At 36.3% G+C, this 27,235-nt stretch overlaps 1 protein-coding gene across 3 annotated transcripts in view; it reads left to right on the top strand.

Annotated features, from left to right (window-relative positions):
• The window catches only part of LOC149410935 (choline-phosphate cytidylyltransferase A-like), a 120,559-nt gene extending 93,324 nt beyond the window's left edge, over positions 1 to 27,235 (top strand). For all 3 annotated transcript variants that reach the window (XM_089647084.1, XM_089647083.1, XM_089647082.1), the window contains 6 exons: positions 6,141 to 6,366; positions 14,931 to 15,028; positions 17,435 to 17,597; positions 18,550 to 18,830; positions 20,305 to 20,458; positions 23,089 to 27,235. In XM_089647084.1, the coding sequence (XP_089503210.1) occupies positions 6,141 to 6,366; positions 14,931 to 15,028; positions 17,435 to 17,597; positions 18,550 to 18,830; positions 20,305 to 20,458; positions 23,089 to 23,261 (1,095 nt within the window). In that variant the 3' untranslated portion in view covers positions 23,262 to 27,235. The remainder of the gene's footprint in view (positions 1 to 6,140; positions 6,367 to 14,930; positions 15,029 to 17,434; positions 17,598 to 18,549; positions 18,831 to 20,304; positions 20,459 to 23,088) is intronic.

Genomic DNA, 27,235 nt, shown 5'->3' on the forward strand with positions numbered 1-27,235 from the left:
TATTCTAAAGAATGACAGAAAACAACGGTTCTCGGTTTAGGTACTATCCAAGCTTTGCTAAGCGATCGATCAATCGTTGTGTAACGTACTTCCTAACGTAAAGCGGTCGTATAGCTTCACCTCTTTCATACACATTAAACCCCCGCAAACCCAATTTCTACCGATTTATAATAAGTTTCTCGAACTCTTTAAGTTTTTAAGTTCCAAAAAAAAAAATATTTTTTAAGATAATATCTATATATTTGTTATGCCAAAACGTCAATTATATGAAATTCTCTCGATAGAAAAAAATCGCTAAGTAAGCTCCGAAAATTATTTAAAACACGTTTTGTTCTGTTATTTAATATGTTATAGGCATGAAAAAATAACGGTGTATATTTAAATGCAACTTAAAGCATTTGTCGAGAGATTTTTGCTCTATTTAAAACGAGTCGTGTTTTGTTAAATGGTTTTACCATTTTCGTTTTTTTAATATTAGCGCACTCCCTCTAACATTCGTATTTACATATCTCCCTTTCAAACCATCTTTGAACGCTTACTACGGGGCCTTAACACGGTACAATACTAATGTGCTCATTGAATCACGAAATTAACCAACATTTTTGTATTAGACGGAAGAAACTATCTAACCACCACGCCGTTTCACTGCAGGGGTAAGCAAAGATGATTAGTTGCCACACAATGAGAGAGAGCTCTTAGCACACACTCCTTGCTTCACTAACATTCACACATCGTCTCAGGCTTCTATTATACTCCCTTCTGTTATGCTAACACTTGGATTTGTCTGACTCAAGTATTTGATTCACTTTGTCGTGCTGTTATGCTAACATTTGGTACTCTTCTGTTATGCTAACACTTGGCTTTGTCTGACTCAAGTATTTGATTCACTTTGTCGTGCTGTTATGCTGACATTTGGTACTCTTATGTTATGCTAACACTTGGCTTTGTCTGACTCAAGTATTTGATTCACTTTGTCGTGCTGTTATGCTGACATTTGGTACTCTTCTGTTATGTTAACACTTGGCTTTGTCTGACTCAAGTATTTGATTCACTTTGTCGTGCTGTTATGCTGACATTTGGTACTCTTCTATTATGCTAACACTTGGCTTTGTCTGACTCAAGTATTTGATTCACTTTGTCGTGTTGTTATGCTGACATTTGGTACTCTTCTGTTATGCTAACACTTGGCTTTGTCTGACTCAAGTATTTGATTCACTTTGTCGTGCTGTTATGCTGACATTTGGTACTCTTCTGTTATGCTAACACTTGGCTTTGTCTGACTCAAGTATTTGATTCACTTTGTCGTGCTGTTATGCTGACATTTGGTACTCTTCTGTTATGCTAACACTTGGCTTTGTCTGACTCAAGTATTTGATTCACTTTGTCGTGCTGTTATGCTGACATTTGGTACTCTTCTGTTATGCTAACACTTGGCTTTGTCTGACTCAAGTATTTGATTCACTTTGTCGTGCTGTTATGCTGACATTTGGTACTCTTCTGTTATGCTAACACTTGGCTTTGTCTGACTCAAGTATTTGATTCACTTTGTCGTGCTGTTATGCTGACATTTGGTACTCTTCTGTAATGCCAACACTTGGCTTTGTCTGACTCAAGTATTTGATTCACTTTGTCGTGCTGTTATGCTGACATTTGGTACTCTTCTGTTATGCTAACACTTGGCTTTGTCTGACTCAAGTATTTGATTCACTTTGTCGTGTTGTTATGCTGACATTTGGTACTCTTCTATTATGCTGACCCTTGGCTTTGTCTGACTCAAGTATTTGATTCACTTTGTCGTGCTGTTTGTTATGCTGACATTTGGTACTCTTCTGTTATGCTAACACTTGGCTTTGTCTGACTCAAGTATTTGATTCACTTTGTCGTGCTGTTTGTTATGCTGACATTTGGTACTCTTCTGTTATGCTAACACTTGGCTTTGTCTGACTCAAGTATTTGATTCACTTTGTCGTGTTGTTATGCTGACATTTGGTACTCTTCTATTATGCTGACCCTTGGCTTTGTCTGACTCAAGTATTTGATTTGTCACACTTTGTCGTGACACGGCACGACAAAGTGTGCCGTGTCTTTTTAAGGCACTTCCGACATTTTCTACCATTCACATTCGCGTTATATATTCTTCCTATCCACTCCTTTCTTCGTTCATCCGCTCTACATGCCAAACTATCTAAGAGAAGAGTCGCAACGTACTAACATTACACTTACATCAGCCTTGCATTCTTTGCGAATCTCCACATGTTTCGGATGGTTATATTTTTTATATTTTCTGATATTCTAACTCTTGACACGGTCCGTATTAAATATTTGATTCACTTGGTCGCGCTGTGTCTTTTATGATGATAATAATGTTGAGATTGGTGACAATTGCTGTCTCTGCTTCTATAGAATCCAATTTTCATTCTATTCATCGTCATCTTATTTGTATGGGCAACTGTTTTCCCGTCAATCTGAATCTGTACCTATATCTAAAGCGTTCTATTATATCTTAAAATATCGAATTGCCGCCGGCGAAAACTGAAAGCCTTTATGATAACCACGTGGGGAGTTATCTCCGTCTACAACTATATAGCTAGGTACGGTCGCACTCAACTGATGGATAATCTCGAGAAGGTGATCCACGCCGTTTTCAAAGGAAACTGGGGGGGCCATTTCGGTTCTGCATAACGATAAGGAATTGTCCGTATCAACGACTTTAGGGGCGATTCCTGTTCTACTTAAGGACAAGGATTTTACAGTCAGTTTCAGCAGAAGTAATGAAACATTAAGCTTATTTTAGCACAACTGACACGTCCTCAATACACTTCTATCGGCTTATCTCTACGGTGAGCAGTGACCTACCATCTACTACTATGTAATACTGTCTGTCTGGACTTGTACATATTTTCTCTATAGAATATATAGTTATAGCAGAAGGTTCTCGGCCGCTTTATTTATGTGTCTGGGTTTCAGTTATCCACTAAACTCACTCAACTTGTTTGTATTTCCTTTGGTCGCCAGAGTAACTTTGTGCTATAACTACTCAACTAATATAGTTTTGTGTGAAGAGTTAATGGATGTACGAAGTTAGGAAGATGTAATCTTTAAAAATTTAACACATGACAAGTCGCCATATTTTTGTTCAATGTTTTTCTTGAAACTTGAGCGAATGCGATTAGCAAAAACTGGAATCTTGTAAAACAAATAATAATATAATAGTGTATGTCTTCAATAACTCGTTATTCCGTCCGCCTAGTTTTATTGAATGGAGCTGGCCTACGTCATTCCTCCTTCAATTAATCCGGGCCTCTTCAAGACACTGTTTCACAAGTCCCTTTCTGCAGCCGCCCCACACAGCGTAGCGCCTCACCTCTGCGATAATTCTGATAATTGATGATACTAATGTTAGTGGGCACATATAGTAATTCAGCAAAGCGATCAACATAAGATTTTTTATCGTTCATCGTGCCTAAGGCTGCATTGTTTGCCTGTATAACTGGATACCCTCCAGACCATCAAATCACATATATTTAGGCTTCCCAACACTCTTTCTTCCTACAGGTTTAGTGGTCGGTTTCCTTCCATTCAATTTTCAGAAAAGTATTATGTGAATAACTAATGTTTGCTCTCTAGAGTTAGATCTCCGTATGTGGTCAACACCTTTCCTTCATCCTACAGGTTTAGTGGTCCGTTTCCTTCCATTCAATTTTCAGAAAAGTATTATGTGTATAATTATTTTGTTGCTCTCTAAAGTTAGCTCTCCGTGCGTGGTCAACACCTTTCCTTCGTCCTACAGGTTTAGTGGTCCATTTCCTTCCATTCAATTTTCAGAAAAGTATTACGTAAATAACTATTGTTTGCTCTCTAGAGTTAGTTCTCCGTATTTGTCAACAGGTTTTCGATAAGACCACAATCCGTAGAAAAAGACTCAATTAAAACTCGTCAGAACAATAGGTAATAATATTAATGAATGTACTGTATGGTATCGAGGCTTGGTGGGAGTGTCGAGCAGCAAACATTCCAAGATTTATGGTGCTGCCACACGCAAAGCTCACATCAACAGATAATATAAAGCACAATAGCGCTCGCCATACAATCCCATACAGACCCGACACACGTAAAAAGATAACGCGCTATAAGTGTGGTTCTGAACTTCGCTAACCGAATTTATTTTACGTAACCGCTCCCGACGCGATATTTGAAAAGTTATGCGTCCCCCTCTCCGCCGTAAAAAGGAGAGGGGGTCATTTTAATTGCGGAGCTACCGACTAAGTTCCGTGTTCCCTTTGACAGCCATGACATAAGCAGCCTAATAATGCATTTCTTATTTATTATGTTAGCTCATATCGTCATGTGTGCTAGTAAATTTAGAAACATAACAAAAAAAACTTTATTTGGCAAACATACTTAACATATATTTAAAATATAAATATAATCAATATTTGAATTTGAAGTAAACAAATTTTCGCCCTTTGACTTTGACTTGAGCTTATTTTACAATAATTTATTATATGTCGCTTTCGTCGATCGGCGTGCGAACTGCGAATTTCCCGATTCGACGGAGAGGTTATGTGAAAATGCGCCATTTACGCGCAGATTGTTTAAAATCTAAAAAGTTTATAAATAGCATTTATAATTATATAGTTGGCGGCATCATCATCTGAGGATGAGCTGTCCAACAGATCCAGCAATAGGCGACAAGTATCATCCATTTCGAAAACGTGCTCAAGCTGTCAGTAAGTAAAGTTGTCACTTTGACAGATGAAATTATGTTCCTCGGCCGTTCTCGAATTCAACTGACCCCCTCTCCTACCATAGGAAGAAATATTTGATAGCGTCGTGTGTCGGTAGAAAAGATGATGCGCTGTACATTAACTTTTGATGTGAGCTTTGCGTCTGGCAGCACCATAAAGCAATAAAAGTATGTGTCGCGTGAACAATGCTCACGTTATTTTAATAAATTATTTATTTTGACCTTGCCAAAGCCCCAGGAGAGCAGAAAGCAACTACGATAATGACAACGAGAACTACAAAACATGGTACATGTTATTATTATACACCGTAATGGAGGGTGTCACGAAAACTACACAAAACAGCAATACAAATAATTGTTTTCGTGACGATGTTAGCTTGAAAAAATGCACGGAAAACCGATAAAGGGATGTTTTATTATTTAATGCGACACGTTTTGTGTCAGAGGGATGATTGAAAATTACATTCTCAAATCTATGTTACTTAACACATATTTGTGAAATATTATCCTGATATTTTTACAATGGCGTCCATCCATGTCTGAAGAGGAGAGAAAGCGAAACATTAAATCTTTAATAACGTATTATATGACGTAGAACCAGGGCTGTATTTTATTACGCGTATAATTTTTAAAAAATCGTCTAAATCAAATAAAAAATGTTATCATTTTTAAAATTGTCGGAGACCTTCTTCTTAGACTGGAATTTTTGAGAGTTCTCTTCTATTCTTTTGAGCTTTCTTATAAGCTCGTATATTTGCTTGTTATAATTTTTATTTTTTATTTTTTTACTAACGATTCTTTTAAAAATACAAAGTATACAAGTTTATACACAGTCCTCCTCACTAGTTACTCCTGGCAGGTATGAGTGTTAAATGATATTTTCGTCATCTTAATCGATGTTGATTTCCACGAAATAAAAAATAAATACATAGAATAAATAATCTTCCTTCTTGTTGGCTGTAAGTTGTGTTGATGTTACTTCATAATTTTAATTCATTATAAGTATTTCTTCATGGCGGAATCGTCTGCAAAAATTACTTTCGCGTTTGATAACATAACGTTGTAGAAGTCATCAATAATGAATACGATCGGACTAAGAATAGTGCCTTGCAGAACTCCGAAAGTTCTTTAAACTAGTTAATTTCTTTCCGTTTTCCTAGTCAGGTTTATTAGGCTCCTCCGTTCTGCGCTATTTCAGCGACCTCGGTTCATTGCTTGTTCCTGCTTGCACCTGGCGTATCTTCGCAGAGCCTTTCCTTCGGATGCTTTTCTCGGCTTATTTTTACCTGGCATTCTGAGCACACATCCAAAGCATCTTTCTTGCGCCTTTTCTATTTCGAGTAGCAAGGGTTGAATCGTAGTACTAATGAGTGTGTTTGTGTTGTTGTTTCAGTCGATATGCGCCGAGGCCCCCTTCTCGGACGACCCGGCCGCGCTGGACGAGCTGGCGCGCTGCGACTACTCGAGCCGCGTGAGCAAAGCGCAGGCCGCCACGGGCACTGCGCCGCGCCGCGTGCGCGTCTACGCCGACGGAATCTACGACCTCTTCCACCAGGGGCACGCGCGCCAGCTCAAGCAGGCCAAGAACATATTCCCCAACGTCTACCTCATCGTGGGCGGTACGTTACACTCTCTCTCTCTCTCTCTCTCTTTTCGCTCAAGTGGCGATTCGACCTGTTATACATCAGGGCTAAGAACATCTTCCCCAACGCCTACCTCATCGTGGGCGGTACGTTACACTCTCTCTTCAAGTGGCGATTCAACCTTCGTAATTCACACCCACCAATCTTAATTACTATCAGGGGCAAGAACAGCTTTCTCGACGTCTACCCCATCGTGGTTGGTTGAACTTTGCAATGCTCTCTCTTCGCTCAAGTAGAGATGCAACCCTCGAAATTCCCACCCACCTTTTTTAATGGTCGTTTTCGTGGTTGTTGGCCGTAGGTTGAATTTTATAATGCGAGTGATTGGTTTTCTCTTCGCTCAAGTGAACAAACAACCCTCGGGTTTCCCATCTACCTGGCCATACTTAAATGGGAATTTTCTACCCACCAATAAAAAGTTTTAATATTGCCCAATAGGCTAACTAACTAACCAACACGCCGTTTCTCCGCAGGGGTAGGCAGAGAGGACGGACCGCCAAACAACTCGGTCTTGGCACACATTCCTTGCCTCGTTCCCATTCATACATACTCTTCTATTATTCTGACTCTTGACATGGCCTGACTCAAGTATCTGATTCACTTGATCGTGCCATGTCTTCCTCGGGCGTCCCCGACTTCTGCTACCATTCACATTTGCATTGTATATTCTCCTTACACTCCTTTCTTCGTTCATTCGCTCTACGTGCCCAAACCATCCAAGCGTCCCTTTCTTGATCTTACTCATTACGCTTACATCAGCCTTGCACTCTTTGCGGATCTCCACATTTCTCACACGATCGTACATGGTTTTACCACACATACGCCTCAGGGATCTCATTTCTACAGCATTCAGGCTATCCTGTAAAATATTACTATATCAGTCAGCTTTGCCTTATATTTTAAAAACACACTTAAGTGTTTAAATCTCAAAACGGTGCTGTTATAAAGTTGACCATTTATTATTTTTATTTAAACTTTCGGTAAATATTTACCTAACTTTCGCATTTTAGGCACAGATTATGAAAATTACACTTCGTACTACAAGAAACAACCATTTCCGTCGGGAGATTCCATTTTAAATACATCTATTTGAATATCACTTTTGTTTTCGGTGACCGAGCCACTTGTCGGGAAGTCGGATGTCGATCCAATCTAGCGGAAACTTGGCTGATAGACTTATTGTCGGTGACAATGCATTCTGTCAACTTTTGGTGGCAATCATATAAACGCGGGCAAATACGCATTTTTCTGAAATTGGATGATATTACAGCAGTCAATATACGAAATAAATGTCTGTCCTACCTGATCAGCATTTGGCGAGGTTGTTAGCACGGACTCTAGTCCCTGGGAAAGAAGATACAATTCTCAGTCAAACCAAGTTTAAATAGTTTAAATTGGCAAAAGCTCTTAAAAGCTATTTCCTCAGCAGTTTTATTAATGACCGACACATTTTTTCTTTTAATGTATCTATGTTGTCTTGTCTTTAATATAATGTTGTCTTTCCCGAAATGAGTTTTGTAAACTCACTGGGATTAATACATTATAACTTATTAATTTGTAATGTATTATTTTGTAATAAATAAAAATAACTAGTTTAAGACATTTAAAAATAGATGTATTGTAGTAAAACGACATTGTTTTTTACGGGTTGGTTTTTTTTATTTAAAGTTAAAAATTTCCCTTTTAAAACAATTCTTTTGCCGCCACTTTGTATTGTTTCTAGTATTGATTGACGTTTATGAAAGTGTTGTTTCAATTTAAATACGCATAAATTACTTCAATTACCCAAACTAAGAACCTAATAACTTTTTTTTTGCATGTAAATAGTACTTAAAAAGTGTGGTGGTTAGGTTAATAATGACCAAACTTTAATTTTATTGAACTATGTGTATTGACTCTTTAGATTTACTTTCATTGTTCTATTTGAATTCATACTAGGTACAAAAGAACCCAAATTGCACTCAACCATGTCGCTTGACCTCCCCACCAACACTTGTGATACGTGATTCTGTATTACACTGTATACTAATCTCAGGAGAGCGTTATTTTCACTGCCAGGTCAGATCAGGTCAGGTCAGGTCATTCCGGGTCAACATCACCCACTGTTTCAGAGACAGATAACTTTCTCGGAAACAGATAACACGGTATAAATTTGCTTATTCATGGGTTTTCTCGTAGCTTCGTTATTATATGTGTAGAAGTTTGTTATAGCGACTATAATCAATTTATTTAATGACATAAACATCACACCACATTTGTTTGGCTGCTGATTAGGAGAATGGAATGTTTGTGACAATATTATTTAACTCTTTTTACTTTGTCGAGATTGCCAATTTATTTTCAAAGCAAATTACGCTATGTATAGTGGCTATTATAGGGTCCCAATCGAGAAACTAGATGTTGTTGTAAACGGATATCTTTGAAAAGAATGCATATATATTAATTACGTTTTTTACATAGTTCCTCACCACACCCCAACTATAAAATTATTGTCTTAAATTAAAGCCTACTTTTGTAATACGACTGACTCCATAAACTTAACGTTAAAGTCAGTGTTGGGCCATTTAGTGATATTTTATGTGTAAAATATGGATATATTTTATTATATTACGAAAAAAAATTGTTTTCATTTCCTCACTAATCATTACAAAAAAAAATATATAAAAAGTTCAATAAGTTAAGCCCTTTGATAAAATATTCTTCCACACAAAAGACAAGAAGTTGAAGATGGTGAAGACTTAATATAGATATATAGATGTAAGTGGGTACAGTGGTGTTATATAAATTACATATCAGTACAAAATATATTTATAATCGCAATCTCACCAAAGAAGAAACTGGTTATTTTGCTTGGTGAGCGAGTCACACAAATTATAAGGAAAATAGAAAAGCATTATGCAATAGGTATATACATATAATAGGAACAATTGAAACTTCTGGATCATCTATATGTGCAGGTGTATATGTATGGGATTCTGTTACATACTAAATATTGAGCAATTAAGAGAGTAATTAGAAACATCTAAATAATAATAACAGTCAAAATCATAAAATGTAATCAATATTATATTATAAAAAATAAATAATAAAATAAAATAAAATAATCATATCTTGGTTCACATTTTTTAAATACATATACATAATTAGAACCCTTACAAAGAGATTGATATAAAATTATCAGACAACAATGCCTAAAGGTAGAGCTGCCCTTCCCGCCGGAAGTGTGTTAATTGTTGACCAATGTTGGAGATTTTGGATCGATGCTATCCGTCTATTTCTTGGTCTTCTCTAATCCCCCGTATTTAGTTGTCATTCCGTGTCATCATCATTGCGGTGCTTGCTCTGGGTGTCTTTCAGAAATGGTCAGTTACACAGAGTGATGAAATATACAGAGGTGAACTAAAAGGAAAACAAAAAAGGGGAACAAACTAACATAAGCGGGGCGGTGTGGTGGTCGTGTTTGTGGGCGTCTGCCTTTCAGTGATTAGCTAATAAATGTATCCGTGACAGTTTGCGGCAACTCGCATTACAGCTAAAGTATTTTAGTCTGCGATAATGAAATCTGCTTACGAACGGCCATCCTTTTTTACAATGGTGCGTGAATTCCTCGCTGTCCTTAGTCGTAACTAAAAAACCCAGATCTCGTGAGAAAGGTTTTACTTATTTACAAAACAAAATTAGGGCTGCCTTTACACTTGTAAGTTTTTTCCTGTAAGTTGCTCACGTAAGCGACTTACGACAAATTTACCAATGTAAACGACACCATAAGTCACTTACCGTAATTTATACCAAGTTACGGAAGTTTTTTTTACGTAAGTTTTTGACAGGTCTAATCGCTCACGCGGGAATTTACGGCTCTCTCACAGCTTATCAAAACAGATTGATAAGTTGAGACGCTTACGGTAAGTTTTGACGTCACTGTCGGGATGGTAAAACAGAAATCTGCAACACTGACAGGTCTTTCTGCCGTTGCTCCTCGGGACTAATGTTTATGTTTATTTGTCGCCATGAACAGCTTTATGAAATAATACACTGCAATAATCTATGGAGACTAACATAACATTATTTATCATTAACACAATGTCATGTTTAAAAAATGCCCGTGTAAATATGTGATAATGATTCTAGTATTCGACTTCACGAACTGATGGATCAGTTATCAAACTTCACTACAAATTAATATCTCCAATGAATGCATACAAAATGCAATACAAGAATACATAGAAAACATTACCTGACGCCAAAAATCGAAGAGTCACCATTATTTTTTCTAACTAACTAACCATCACGCCGTTTCCACACACTTCTTGCCTCATTCACATTCATACATCGTCTAATACATACTCTTCTATTATTCTGACTCTTGACATGGCCCGACTCAAGAATATGATTCACTTGGTCGTGCCATGTCTTCCTCGGGCGTCCCCGACTTCTGCTACCATTCACATTTGCATCGTATATTTTCCTTACACTCTTTTCTTTGCTCATTCGCTCTACATGCCCAAACCATCTAAGCGTCCCTTTCTTGATCTTACTCATTACGCTTACATCAGCCTTGTACTCTTTGCGGATCTCCGCATTTCTCACACGATCGTAACATGGTGATACACTCATACGCCTAAGGAATCACATTAATTTTTCAGCTGGTGAAATGGCATTCCGAAAATGAGTATCATTCTTTTTTAATTACGGGCCAATCATTTCCAATATGTATTAGAAGTCAGTTACTATAATTTGGATAAAATTAAAGAATTTTTGTTGATCCTCAATTCTTAATTCTGCCGTTAAACGAACGTAAGCCCCATCAGTACTTCTTCTTTGAAGCCAACTCCTAATCCAACACACGTGCGGCCCTTACGTTTTTGTTTGACAAAATTGTGCATAATATCGCAGCGGCAATCCGTTGTGTGCGGAAATGGGTATTATATGGGGATCCATGATCTAACCGTAAATAAACAAATCCCTGTTATCAAATATTACTAACTGACAGCTGTCAAAGTCGGCGGCAACGCGTTGTCAGGAAGCCATCTTACCAAAAATAGAATTACTGGTGTAGCGGTCTCTGTGAGAAGTTCGTAAGTTAAACTTCCAAAAAACTTCCGTGAGCATTATTTACGATAAGTTGGATGCATATGTAATCGCTCCTGTGAGTAACTTATCAAAAATTTACGAAAGTCGTAGATTTTACTTACAAGTGGAAAATGGTTTTCCTCTTTGAAATTGTTATTTAATTCACTCTTCGCACTAAACTGTCACTTTGTATTTTGCCTCGCTCTATTTATGTTTTGATTACATACTAGAGTGTCACTCACTGATATCTTAAAATCTGTTCATAAACTGAATAAGCTTAAAATAACTCTTGCCTGTAGAATATATTGCGATATTAGTGATTACTGTCTTTACCATTTATACAAATAATAGCTGACCTATACCCGGCGTTGCTCGGGGTTATGAATAATGGTTTGAGTATTGTTAATTCAATAGTATTTGATCTTGCCGTGCCATGATCCTGCCATGGCTTTTATACTATTCACCTCTTGTAGTATCATGAAATTCATTTTGTTACTGTTAAAAAACTACATTATATTGACTTTTTATTTGACTCTGTATCTCATTCCAGTGTAGAGATAACGCGAAGTTTACCCCGGGCGTCCCCGACTTCTTCTACAATTGAAACCACTCTCTAAACACTCCTGGCAATAATAAGTACAAACTTTGAAAGTTTCATCGCACTCGGATTAATTGGATAGTATATATATATACATAGATTTAGGCAGTTGCAATGCACAGGAAACCATAATTGCCGAGTTATTCTGCAAAAGTTTTCGATATTGCGCAGCCGGGAGTCAAACTACTAATGATGACGTATTTTATTCAACAAATGTGTGAACCCCTCTTGTACGCAATTCTTTTTATTCTGATGTCAGTGGTCAGTTACCATTCTTCTTCAGTCTTCAAACCTTTCCGTGCTGCAAATCTCTGCCTGCCGCTGAGTATCCCCTGTCATAAGTGTTCGGTCATTTAGCAATCTTTCTCACACGTCATGGTCAGACCATTTCAGTCTTTATTATTATTTAATGAGCAGGCAGCATTCTGCTGATGCGCTCATATCTGATTTCACAATAAGATTAACAGTAATTGAGCTCTTTTAAATTTAAAATAAGTTACTCCTTTCTTCTGTACAAATAAGCGCCCTTGAGGTGAATTTGCACAAAAACGGCGCTATACAAGTCATCCAATTATTATTATTTTTTTTATTAAGAATCCAATTGAGCTTAAATAGGTTTATATTAGTAGAATCAATGACATGTTGTGGAAGTTTGTTCCATGCATCCACTACTCTATTTCCAGTTTTTCCTAGGATTAGATGCAAAAGATGTTTTGTTAATTTTTTTGAGTGTCCATGGAGATTTGCATTTTTGTTTTTGGTGAAGTTTTCTTGGATGCCAGGGCAAAATTACAATGTGCAGATAAAATTTTGAATGTCTCAATCAAGTCACCCTTTTCTCTTCTTTCTTTTAACGTTGGTAATCTTAGTTCCTTGAGTCTATCTTCATATTGCTGGTCTTTCAAAGCTCTGTGATCATTTTAATTCTGCAGAATTCCTTTTCTGTATGTTTTGATGTTGATATGTAGTTAATTTTAGTTACAAAATTGAATTAAGTAGAATACAGCAGTCATCGCACTACCTTGCAGATTGTTTATTAGGCATTTTTGCATGACAATGCCTGCGTACTGCGAAGAATTGTGGTTTCCTTTGTTAGCGAGATAATTTAAGTCAACTCTGTTATCCGCTCAAAGAGTGATAACATTCAACAAGGATGTTGGGAAATGTGCAAAACATTTTCAGAATTGTTTTCAGGTAACGTAATAATAATTTATTCAACATTGTGACATTATTTAGCACAATAAACCTTACTTACCTGAGATTTAAATGAAACAACCAACTTAAACACGTGTTACAATAACATTGCACTCGGACAACTAGGAGAGCCTCTAATCTAAAATGTGGTGTTGTAGTCAAATAAATTGCACTCCGACAACTAGGACAGCCTCTAATGTAAAATATGGTGTTTTTAGTCAAATACATTGCACTCTAATCTTATCTAATATTAGTATGAATAAATAGTTTTTTCTGTATAAAAACTCAATTCTTTCAAGAAAGGCGTACAAATATAACAATGGATTAAACCACCGATACAATATTGTATTTGCATGCCTTTCTTGAAAGAATTAAGTTTTTAGACTGACAAAACTATTTATTCCTATTGATATTGCGTATGTAAATAATGCGTCTTAATATTTTAAAGTGTAATTACACTTACTCCATCTATGAACGCGTAAATTACGTTTAACTTAAGGCAACGCATTGCGAAATAATGCAAAATCAAGTGGTTTGAAAATTTTTATTGTATAGAAATATTTTATACTTTAAATAGTGCGCATAGCTATATATAGTTTTTTAGAGTGTCTTTTTATAAACTTCGAAACTTAAGATAAGTAAAAAGCACTGCCGCTATGTTTGAATTTATTTATTTATTTATTATTAAACGCCATAAAAGGCTTTTACAATAATGTGATACATGAGATTATAAGTACACATTGGTACATAGGCGAATATTAGTATTACATTTAAGAACACAACAATATGTATACAAAACGACATTGAATGTGATACAGTTGAAATTTTCTTAAGGCATATAAAGCTACAATAATAGAAAACACTTCATTTAAACAGGATAAAATATACAGAAAAGGTGACTTGCCAACAGATATAATCTAGCAAAATATTATAATAGCGCAAATAGTAGTGAGTTTATTGTTACAATCAAATTTATCTCCACTTGGCCACTATGGCCGGAGGGTATGGCAAAGTAGCTTCAACAATTCAGGGCTGTCAGAGACTTGATAATTGAAAATAACATTTTTCATTAAAATAATACATCCTGAATGATTGATAACTACACTAAAGTCCAAAATTCACACACAGATCCAGCCGTGTATTTCAATCCGCTGAGCAAATTCTGCGCTTAATACCAGGAGCCGCCATTGTTTACAGAACTGTTAATCGAAACCAAGTATTTTAAAAACGATAGATCTAGTAAAATATGTACAAAACACTGTGTGATTTGAACGATGAATATGTTAAAACGATGCATAGAGGAATGAATAGTTTTGTATGATGTAAATTCGAAACTGGAAGAAATAAACGATAAATGCAGGAAAATGATCAAACGAGGAAAGATCGATCGAGATTTCACTATATTTTTATTTCATGTTAATATAATCCATATACGTATTTATGTCATTTATCTCAGTTTGGAATATTTTGCCTGCTACAGTCAGCTGCGGGAGGAGAATATTTTACTCAAATGTATTGTTTATCTTTCCCTTATCAGATACTTGATACTGGCATAATACTTTGTACTTTATTGATTTATTAGGTTAATTATTGTGTTGTCTGGCCTCTATTTTACCATTCATAAAAGTGTCGACATGATCTCCATCTAAATCTGTACTAATAATGTCGTTCTCTTTAGTTTGCAGCGATGCTCTCACACACAGCAAGAAGGGCAGAACCGTCATGTCGGACGAAGAGAGGTACGACGCCGTACGCCATTGTCGTTATGTCGATGAGGTAAGTGTTGACATCAGCTTACTACCTACTCCTGTAAAGAAATATAACTAACTAACTAACTAACCATCACGCCGTTTCCCCGCAGGGGTAGGCAGAGAGGACGGACCGCCAAACAACTCGGTCTTGGCACACACTTCTTGCCTCATTCACATTCATACATTGTCTCATACATACTCTTCTATTACTCTGACTCGGCCCGACTCGAGTATCTGATTCACTAAGAAATATAATATGTGTATTTAAAATAATTTTTTTATCTCATCTGATTTAGCCTTTAATTTGATTTAAATCTTTACAAGACTTTAGATTCATTCAATTCAGTGGGGAACTGAAATGAAAACGTACTCCATCACATTTTTGACATTGTCAGACAGTTAACAAATAGAATAAATTAATAAGGTAGGCATTTTGCCAATCGCTCTTAGAATACGGTATTATCGAATGGGGCAGTGCAAATGACAATATCCCAAAATCACTCAAACCTAAAAAGCCACAGTAAAAATTGTTCAAATCCCAAACACAGTCCCTGTAAGAACCAACACAATTATCACAATCACAATCTATTCTAAAACAACTCTAAGCAGAATTCTTGCCTGAACAGACTAAGCAATAATTACAATAGCGTATTATCCAAGGTTGATATTTTCAATTGTGAACTTACCAAATACAAAAGGTCCATAAAAGAATATTTCTCTGATAGTTTGTGAATAATGTTTATATCTCTATTATGATTTGATTTATATCTACAACCTCTCTCCATGGCTATAAATGTATTGTTTTGTAAATTTTTCGTTCTATATAATCTTTTGTTCTGTATAAATATTTTAATTCATATTCCTTTCTTACAAATGTAAACTGTTGATTTCCCGAAAATTAATAAATGAATACACCTTTACATTAGTAAATACATAACACAATAAATAACATAAACACTAGATCTCAGGGTCAAAAACATATCCAACAAGCAACTACAACATTAATGGTACTTCAACAAAATCCCACTCTCATTCAAAACTCAACAACATTATAACATATCTCAAATGAAAAGCAGGATACATTTAAGCTGGAGAGATCAAACATAGATAACATACTGACATCAAACACAGAATGAAACCAAAACCACTCAACTGAACAAAAAAACGCCATGTGAGATATTATTAATATGCAAATAAAATCCTCAGCACGGGAGATCCCAGTGAGGATATCATTATCTCTTTTTGTACCACGAAAAGGAAGATAATAAAACATATACAGCCTTACTAAAGAAAACCACTTCGCATTCGTTAAACGGTGTTTTTGTTACACATTGTATAAAGAATGCACACTGTTTATTTAGAATTATTACCAATTAAAATGTATCGCAATATTTAACTTCAGACCTACGCGCATGCGCGTCATGCACACGGTCGTTTATGAATTAAATAAAATTTTCATCACTTTTTTTGGTAAGACAGTTTGTATATTATTATGACAACCCAAAATAGGTGGATGAATGGTGAATGAAGTCACCACAAGCCAACTAATCTGTTTAATATTCATTTATGCCACACTTCCTCACTTGTGTGTGTCTCACTATAGGCGTCATCTGATAACTCTAACCAGCAACACACACACCCTTCACCAGGATACAGTCAACATGTTTTTTCTTAGAATCGGTCTGGTGTAAAGTATAAATTCCTCTATTTCTGTTGAAATCAATTTTCAACTCAATCCGCCAACATTGTATTCTTAAGTAGTTTATTTGAACTATTTAAAGTCAGTATTTAATCTAAAATAAATATGCTTATGATAAATGCAAAGAATTGCTTGCTTGTTCACATATATCATTGACATTGGTTATTATTATGTCCTTCAAAATTGGTGGAGAAATGAAAGGGAATGTTAATATATTTTATTACAATTATCGAGAAATTTGTGTAAGCAACAGGAATAAGAAGTTCAGTCAACTTTTGGCCCCTGCCGTGTTCTTCAAATACTGAATCTTATTGTATAAGAGAGGCTACAACGGAGTTTGAACGGAGTATGCTAGGTCTCGATTAGCAATCTGATGGTCGCGGGTTCATATCCCAGCGTATGCTTGATTAATTTGTATTATTTCACGACTTATTAATTTAAAATGACATGTAGTATATTTACGGCAAGTTCCAGAGTGGAACTCTCTCTTACTCTCGAAATCGCCCTGGTGTAAGCCCACCATTCAGAATTGAAGCGTTGATTGAAATGGCTTTTAGCTGTCTTTGTTGATCAGATCTGAATAGCCAGGTACCTCCCCACCTTCCTCTTTCATCTTCTTCCCCTCCCCTCACCAGTTGGGACTCCTGCGAGGAATAAATTTTCATACTTCTTCACCAAATGCTGCAGAAGTCTGTTTCATAAATAATAACAATTGTTTGTTTTGTGTTCCAGGTGGTCAGGGACGCCCCCTGGGAGCTTACAGACGACTTCATCGAATTGCACAAGTTGGACTTCGTAGCTCATGATGACTACCCATACCTGACGGAGGACGGGCGAGATGCCTACGCTCCACTGAAGGAGAAGGGAATGTTTGTGGCCACCGAGAGAACGGAAGGTGAGAACTGGAGACATTATTTATTGATGGCCTTCTCTTGGTCCGTTCCGTTGTTCTGCGAATAGATGAGGTGTTTGGGCATCACGCGCAGGCATCAGAAAATATCTCCAAGTTTACGTTTGATTATGTAGTACCATAGGATAGTATGTATATATGCAATAATATTTGGCTAATTTATATAGCGCCGTTTTCGTGAGAAATCACCTCAAGGGCGCTGAAATATGCATATGAATATGCAACTAGTTGTGATGGGCCACACTAGAAAGTTCTTAGTTATGATCCCATAGGGCTGCGCGACTTACTGCTTAAAACGTATGTGCGTGAAGGTACCCTACATAAGCAGCTCCTGCACGTTCCATCGAGAGCAGTTCCACTCACTCCCCTATGAAGCAGTTAAGAACCTAAGATACCACTTATCTGTTTAGAAACAGCAAAATTTCAAATGTCTAAGGTTAAAATATTACCAAGCATACGTCGGTCGCTTGTGGTAATATGTAGGCGAATGAATGAAGCTCTATAGTGGCACGCGATTCGCTACGCACTGCACACGTGGACCATCGTTCCAGCTCGTCAGCGCTACGTCTTCGCTAGACTGACGGCAAACTTGTAACTATTTCCAGCCTAAACATTAAATAGCATAACATTACCCTGGCATCACGAAATTGTAGTTTGTAGTTTCTACGTCAATTCAACTATTTAGAAATTTGAAATATTCAATCAACTGTAACGGGGCCGGCCCTGAGTCAAACGGACGAGTGGTGCTGTATTAGGTATTATCGGCATCTTGGCAAGTCGGCAACAGAACCGTTGGTCCCACAATGGTAATAATGATGTAGGCATATTGCTACGGGTGTTCTACCTGTGCTGAGACACGTCACAGTTTCACATAGTTAGGTTCTATAAGTTCGTAGTAAAATTTTAATTTCTATAATATTTTTGTTTTTGTTTCTAGGCGTATCGACGTCAGATATAGTGGCACGCATCGTGCGGGACTACGACATCTACGTGCGGCGCAACCTTGCACGTGGCTACTCCGCCAAGGAGCTAAATGTATCTTTCTTGTCGGAGAAGAAGTTCCGCCTGCAGAACAAGATGGATGAGCTCAAGGACAAGGGCAAGAAGGTCATGACCAACATCGGCGAGAAGCGCGGCGACGTCATGACCAAGTGGGAGGAGAAATCAAGAGACTTCATCGAGGCCTTCCTGCTCATGTTCGGCAGGGAGGGACGACTGGTGAGGCACTTATATTATGTTAATTAAACGATAGAATGCCATGACCAAGATTGGCGAGAAGCGTAGCGACGTCATGACCAAATGGTAGGAGAAGTCCAAACACTTCATCGAGGCCTTCCCGTTCATGTTCGGCAGAGAGGGACGACTGGTGAGACGCTTATATTAAGTTAATTCAATGGTAGAAGGTGACAAACATCCAACATACACAGGAAGTTAGCGACTTCATCGAGGTGTTCAACAAGGAAGAGATAATGGTATAATATGTTAAGGATGGAATGAAAGACTTTATCGCAGTGTTTTTCCCCATGTTTGAAAGGGAAGATATATTGCAGAGTTTCATTAGTGGAATATGCCAACCGACATTGGAGAGAATCGCTGTGATGTAAGTAAAGTACTTTGTGGGAAAAGTTGTTGGACTTTGTGAAAAGTAATAATTGGTAAAAATTTTAGTGCCAATTTTTTTTAGAATTTGTGGCAATTTATGAAATAAAAGAATGAGCTAAGCTTATAAAAGAAACAATATTATTGTTTTGTTATCGAGAACTTCTGGATTCTAGATTTATAATAAGCAGATAAGCAAATGCATTATTCAGTAGAGCGCCGCGAAATACATTAATCTAATATTGTAACTTATGGAAATAGATTTAAATAAATTTTCTGACAACGCATTAATTTTGTGGCCTCCTGTTTCCTTCAAATCCAAAGGCTAACTGACTAATTTGAGTCAGATTTATTTGTTTCCATTCCCACATCTGGAATCACCTAAGTTAAGCCTTGCATAAGTTAGGCCTCTTTTAAGCCTATGTCTTAACCTGATAGATTTTCACCCCCCGTCTCTCTTTCACACATAAGTAACTAACAACACACCTTAGTTTTTTTTTGTTTCATATCCAACACCAATTCTTTATGGCCTAAGTGTGGTGTTTGCCTCCACACCATCTAGTGGTGTATGTCGTAATAATTGCCATATTATGGCCCAGTTGACTCTTATATGAACCAAATATATCTCCCCCCTCTCTCTCCCACATATCATAGTAACTAACAAGTTGATTGTTTCCAGTTCAAATTCTCACAAAACCCTGTGAACTATTCATTTCCCCGTCTTTCTCCCGCACATCACAATAACTAACATGTTGATTGTTTCCAGTCCCAAGTCTGACTTAACCCAGTAGACTGTTGTCAAGACTTGGCTCATTAACTTCCCCCGTCTCTCTCTCCTAACTAACATGTTGATTGTTTCCGGTCCAAAGTCTCACTAAACCCTGTGCAATGTTGTCAAGACTTGACACATTAACTTACTCAGTCTCTCTCCCGCACATCGCAGTAACTAACATGTTGATTGTTTCCAGTCCAAAGTCCCACTAAGCCCAGTGGACTGTTGTCGTGACTTGACACGTCTCACTAAGCCCAGTGGACTGTTGTCACTTCTCTGGTGCACGTGGCAGTGACTAACGTGTGGTTGTGTTGTTTCCAGTCCAACATTTGGAACGAGTCCAAGGGCCGCCTGATGCAGGCGCTGAGCCCCCCGGGCAGCCCCGGAGGCTCGGGAGGGGAGGAGGGAGAGCGCGGGGGCTCCCCGCCGCCCCGCAAGTCCCGGAGGTTGGAACGCAACAACAGCATTGTCTCTAGTGAGTGTCTTTTCATATATATATACCTCCTTCTTCTCTGAGAGAAGTGACACTTCTGAACCACCTAAATACACTCACCAGTATATATTCTTTAAAACTTAAAATAGTACATAGCTGTACAGCTAATATAAAAATATATCAATAAAGTTACTAATACAAGTAGGTATTTTAAATTTCACTTCCTATATTCTTTTGTCACTTCGTTTTTACATTTTAATTACAATCAGCGAGTAATTTAGCCTTCAAGGGACTAAAAAGAAGGAACCACTGGGGTGGGAACTTTATACAGTAGAACCTCGTTAATTCGAAATCCACGGGACATCAAAAATCAAATTTCGAATTAACGAATTCCAACGTAATTCGAAATTTTATGAACAAAAAAAAAAAAAAAATACGCCAAAAATCGATTTTCTCGGCCGCCTCTTCAAAACCGGGTGGTATTTTAGCTGTAAATTCGTATTAATACCAATTATTTCTTTACTTTCGCGGCCGATTACCGTAGCGGCGGGCCCTTTAAATTCAGATATTCGCAATAAATTCGTAAAAATACGATATATTTACGCGTAAATCGAGATTTAGCGGCCGATTTCCGTCCCAGCGGGCCATTTAAATTCAAATATTCGAAATAAATTCGTAAATATACGATACATTTACGCGTAAATCGAAATTTCGCGGCCGAGTTTCGTCGCGGCCGACCCTTTAAATTCAGATATTTGGTGTAAACTCGTAAAACTACGACATATATCCGCGTAAAACGTATTTTCTCGGCCCTTCAAACTCGGATATTCGAAATAAATTTGAAAAAGTATGACATTCCAGTGTAAATCGATTCAGATTTACAAAATAATAATACTTATTAGGACGATGTATAGCCACGTAAAAATACATTTTTCGGCGTTTTACCGCCACGGCTGACTTTTAGATTCAGATTTACGAAATATTATGATTTATTTTCGCAAAAATCTAATTTTTTCGAATTACACGAAAAAATTTTCGTGTGCGGACAAAAATAAATTTCGAATTTCGAATTACGAATTAACGAATTTCGAAAAAAAAAAATTTTTGTATGAAAAAATTTTTCTGCGGAAATTTTTTTGGCGAAAATTTCGAATTACGCGTTTTTTCGAATTATCGGGGTTCGAATTAACGGGGTTCTACTGTATTGTATTACAATATATCAACAAGAAATATATTTAATTTCAATTTATTGGAATAAGTTTAGAAGGTTCACAAACATCAATGTAATATTTAATCATTGAAGAAGAAGATAATAGATATGCATTATCTCAGTGAAATAATACGATACAGAAAAGACACAGGGAATAAAGGTAAATGGTTGTAAATGGGAATTGAACCCAGATTCTCTCTCTCTCTCTTACGGGGATATTACTAGCGATTATTCTTAAATTAAAATATGATATCGTTAAAAGTGATCGATTCGTAACTAAGTATAACGATACGTATAACTAAGTCTCAAAAACTTAATTGGGACAATGTTTTCCCAGTAAGACAGAGGATCTGGGTTGAATTCCCAGTTGCGACGGTTACCTTTTTTATTTTCTGTGTCTTTTCTGTTTCATTGAGATATTTGATTATTATCTGCTTCTTCAATGATTAAATATGAGTCGTGTAATTTCTATACCCGCTATATCAACTTTCATTGATTTGGAGAAAACCGCAAAAAACTGTCACATCTCTAGCGTACAAGAGTAATTGCATTACAATTTTTTATGTGATGAATTGGAGTAATAAAATTTCGAAAAGCATTTATTTTTCTATATATGTCTAGCAATAATTAAGTAATTTCGATAAATAAAATGGATAAAGCGGATTTTGATACTCACTTCGTGATATAGAGGCTTTTGAAAGTCAACTGTGCCGACATGGCAGGTTTAGAAACACACGCGTAGATCATTTTGACACACAAGCGTGGCGTCAGAGCGGCGGCCATATTGTATTTTGGCAAAATAACTGCTTGTGATTGGTTGAATCCGATATAGCGGATTTTGATAGTAACTTTCTGTATGATATAGCGGATTTGGTTTCTCACTCGCAGTTTTAACATGGTTTTTGGTCGTGATAAGGAGGGTTTTGAAACTCAATTTTAGGCTCCTCTTGTTGCTCGCAAAAATGTGAACAAGATGTCATACTCAGATCATTTTGTCAAAAAATCGGATATAGCGGGAATAGAAATTATAGGATTCATATATCTATTTAAGTTTTTTTTCCTTTTTTTAATAATTTTTGTTCGTTGTAATACAGAAATATTTGGTTTTAACATCTATTCTTACGATATTAACCCTCTTTAAATTATTTATTGTTATCAAGTTTAATAATTTCTAGATCTCCATTTTAATTCAAAGTTTTTATTTTTATTTGCATTGTCAACAGTTTGATAATGCCTTCGCATAATAATAATTACACCGCAGAACTTTTTTATAAATAAGTTGTATTTTATAAACATTTTTAATTTATCTGGCTTCCTTGCAGGATCTCTCTTTAGCCATAAGCCATAAGAAAAGGTTTACATTAGTTCAGTCTGGATGGAAACAGTATGTGACAAAAGTCTGGTATTACCCCCCTCCTTTGCAGTAGGATGGATTAATAATGTAATAATGTGTTTTCCCCAGGCACCCAGTCAGCAGGAGGAAGTTCAGGCAGCCCCTCGGGCGACCGCAGATGGAAGCGCGGCTCCGTGTCCAGCGCGCGCCACCGCACCATCACCGATGACATCTCCGACGACAACAGCGACGACGACTCACCACCCTCTCCCCCCTCCCGCGCTCCCAAGCGCAGCAAGTAACTGCCCCCCACGCGCCACGAGCATCTGACTCCACAGCGAGAGGAAAGCTCGCTGACGGCCATCGGCTCTCTCGCAATCACGGATCTACAGCTCACCTGTGACGAGCAAGTTGCTCATGAGCATATCTCTCGCTACTAATCAACTGATGAGAAGCACTGATGGCGAGTACTGTGCTTAAAGTACTTGTCAATGAGAAGCAGGTGACTCGTCAATGGTGAACATTTACCTTGCTGGATAGGAGCAGGCGACTAGAGCAAATGGCTCACAATGTGCTGCATGTGATTCATTGGGAAGAAAAACGCTCGTTGATACGCAAGTGATTCAACGTCTATGAGCAAGTTACTCGTCAATCGCGAGCAAAAATCTCGTCATCGAGGAGAAAGTGACTAACAGGTCTAACTCCAAAAACAATAAGTGGCTTATATTTAGTAATATTAAAATGTGGGCGTGTCAGTGACGAACAATAATTAATATAAAATAAATTATTACTATTTTTAATAGACATTTTTTGTGTAACATTATCCATTATTATTCTTCTCTCTTCCTCAAAATATCTTCAATTATTATTATTGCTAATAGACATTTATGAACTAGAGAGGAAATGTGTGTTTTTAAAAAATTATTTACAATATCTTTGTTTTTATTTTCATTTCTGTATACTTACTTTACCAGCAAGAAATAATTGAATCATATCTTTCAAAGTGTAAATTTAAATATCTTGAAATGAGCCGGCGACAAAAATTGTATTTTTGCTTCAAAGCTTCGTTAAAAAAATGTGGTTAGTTCTTTTCATAGAAGGCATAGACAACTTACGCCACATAGATGGTATATTTTTCTCATTATAAAATCATTTATTTTATTAAATCAAATATGTTCCGTAGGTGACAAGTTTGTAAGATCTTTTCAATTCAAAACGACAACATTTTACTAATGCCATCTTGTGAGACAAACTTGAACTAACATTGAAGTATTTAAAATTATTCGAAATCGGAATCAAGCGCTTAAAGTGTAGTTCTCATTCAAATCACGAGGATTGCTGTATTTTAATTTTTATCATCTATGCTTGACTATGTCGAAATTTAAAGTGTAAATGTTGCCAGATAGTGAGAGAGACAGATTGAGAATATTAGGTTTTAAGGTAGGTAACTAACAACCATAAATTTTCCAGCGGCAAACACGTTTAGTATAAATTATATTCTAAACATATTTTGTATGATTCTAATGAAATTAATTTGTGAAGAAATGGGGAATGATTTTAATATGAAAATACAGAAAAGCCAATTGAATAATATAGGATTTTTGTATCTATATATACAAAAGAATTTTCTAAAGCTTTATAATAAATACTGCTTTGAACGTGAAAAATAAAATAAAAAAATGCATCCTAGAATATTGAATTTGTCACAAGCTAAAATTTGTCGAGCTAAACAAAGTTCTATTTTATATAATAAAAAAATAATTACATAATATCATCACAAATAATAACTTTTCCAAGTTAAATGGAGATTTAGTAAAAACGCAAAGTTCTTACTCAATAAAAATTTTATTTACAAAAGTCAAAACGCACACATTTTTTTCTATGGGATGACAAATAATGTTATCTGAAATAAACAAAATATTATAATGAATTTAGTAAATTTATCAACACAATAAAAAATAAAATACTTCTACCCAATCTATTGCAATAATTTAATGTTGAATGTGTTTACCTTCTAGTGAACAATGCGTGTCTCCGGAGAAGTTCATTTTGAATTTAAAAAGTGGCAGTGAAAGATAGGCCTTTTGTACAGGGAGATACTTACAAGAGACTCGAGTTATACGCGCCGCTTTTGAGTCCGCCATACTAGTTTGCTAGTGTTCGCGTCGACTGCGGGTTTGATGTCAGTTGCACACTACACGTGTTGCATTCGCATCTACTACTCGTTTGACAGAAATGAAGTCCGAACATGATTTGAAGGTTATTATTATTCTGCAGGTGGGAAAATATTCTTGTTTATATAACTGTAACTTACCGGAATATGTTAGAAAGTATTTAGCAGAGAAGGCGTGGATTGAGGTTGGAAAGATTTAAAAAAAAATCATTTGACACTGTATTCCAATTCATCAGCATAATTGGGGTAGTGCCGTGTACGGAAACCACCTTTAAACAGTAGCATATCGGTATGCTACTTGTGGTTGCGTCACAGTCACAGGTAGCTTGTAAGTATCTGTGTGTACAAGGGGCTTACTTTCAGTAAAACATGAACTGTTGTTTGAAATGAACCAAAATGTCCCAAAAAGATGAAAACACCGAACAATGTCTTAGGAGAGTTTGGCCGCAGAAAAAATGGTGATTTTTGTGTGAACAAAAAAACCGAATCCAAGAATTTGAACTGATTTATTTAACCGTAAGAACTATTCTCGTATTGCATCGCTATTCACTATCGTAAGTTGGGGTTTATTATTATTCAGGGGTAATTATTTATGTACGATTTGTGTAAATAAAGCCTTAATTTAATAATGTCTCCTACGTCACCTTAAACAAGTTCCCTGTTTTTTAGCATTTCCCCGCTCGTATCGCAAAAAATAATTATGTCAGTTAAAAATTTACAATAAAATTTTTCTGTTCCAACATTTACAGAGCTACAAAACACTACTGTAGATATTGTGTACACAAAAGGTGGTAGGTACTCTCAGTATCGCCCTGCCAAACAACACTTCCTTTCAGAATCAAAACGTTGCTTGAAATGGCATTAGCCATATTTAGTGACTAAATCTGAAAAGTCAGGTATTTCTAAACCTTCCTCCCTTCGGACTCACAATACCCCAATTGGGGATGCCATAGTCTTACTGGTCCCGGGCAGTTGGGATTCTCAACAAAAAACATTATTTAAATATGTATTTTTCTTTGTCATCTTGGCCGCCGACACAGAATAGTATGTTAATCTACAGAACTACGGTAAAATTATTTAAAATTAAAAAATCGAGAAACAATGGGAGATTATTTTTTTATTTGCAACAGTAAAAAACTGTTTTCAACTTCATTAAAACTATTTTTAAATCACAATTTGAAATGCAGTCACAGTGCATTTAAAATATGTTGTTTATGTATTTATTTTAAACCTCTTGCAATCAATCCATTTATGTAACAGTTGAACATCTCCGTATATGTTATTTTATTTATAGTTTCCAAAAAGTTTGATAGGTTATTAAGATTATTTCAGCAATTCCAAAACTTTTGTACCATCCCCCAACCCTCCCTCCTGGGTCCTATAAACTCGTACCCCCCACCCGCTCTCCTTTTTGCACTTCCAATAGCAATATAATAATACTCTTTTCAAATTTGTAAAGAAAATTTAATAATTCAAAAATCAACCCCCCTCTCCTACCTCCTGACCTACTTTGGGAATCACTGTGAATTGTTTTTAATTTTAGTTGAATTAATTTAGCTATTTTTTAATGTTATTACTTACTTCTATATTACCTAACCATGAAACTCAGAAAGATGTACATATTTTTATTTAGGCTGTTAAGTTTTCATTGACTAATGATAATATCTATTTTTATGTCATGAAATAATACTATTATGCAATAAGTATTTTTATTACTTGTGCTGTTAACATATTATTTTTTGTCCTACACACATTGAAATAGAATGCTAGTTTGGCCCTCAACGCAATCAGGATACTAGTTTTATTTGATATTAAAGTGAGCCATTGTTGAAAAGAGGACCACACAAATCAGACAACCATAATATCAAACTGACTTCTAATATGAGTTACATATATCAATGATTGTATCGCAAGTGTTAATCTAGGTGTTCTATGTTCTGTGTACACATCTCCAATTTATGAATTAATTTGAATTCTTATAATAATTTGTCTTCAAATGGCAGGGGAACTGTTGTTTGGTTGTTATTTGTTTATCTGCAGCTATTAGAACAGGAGTATCTTGTTATCTAAAAAGTTATGAAGTAAAGAATTTTTTATTTATTA

This window comes from Hesperophylax consimilis, chromosome 26 (genome assembly GCF_061612785.1).
Source record: "Hesperophylax consimilis isolate HC1 chromosome 26, BYU_Hcon_1.0, whole genome shotgun sequence".
Taxonomy (NCBI): Eukaryota; Metazoa; Arthropoda; class Insecta; order Trichoptera; family Limnephilidae; genus Hesperophylax; species Hesperophylax consimilis.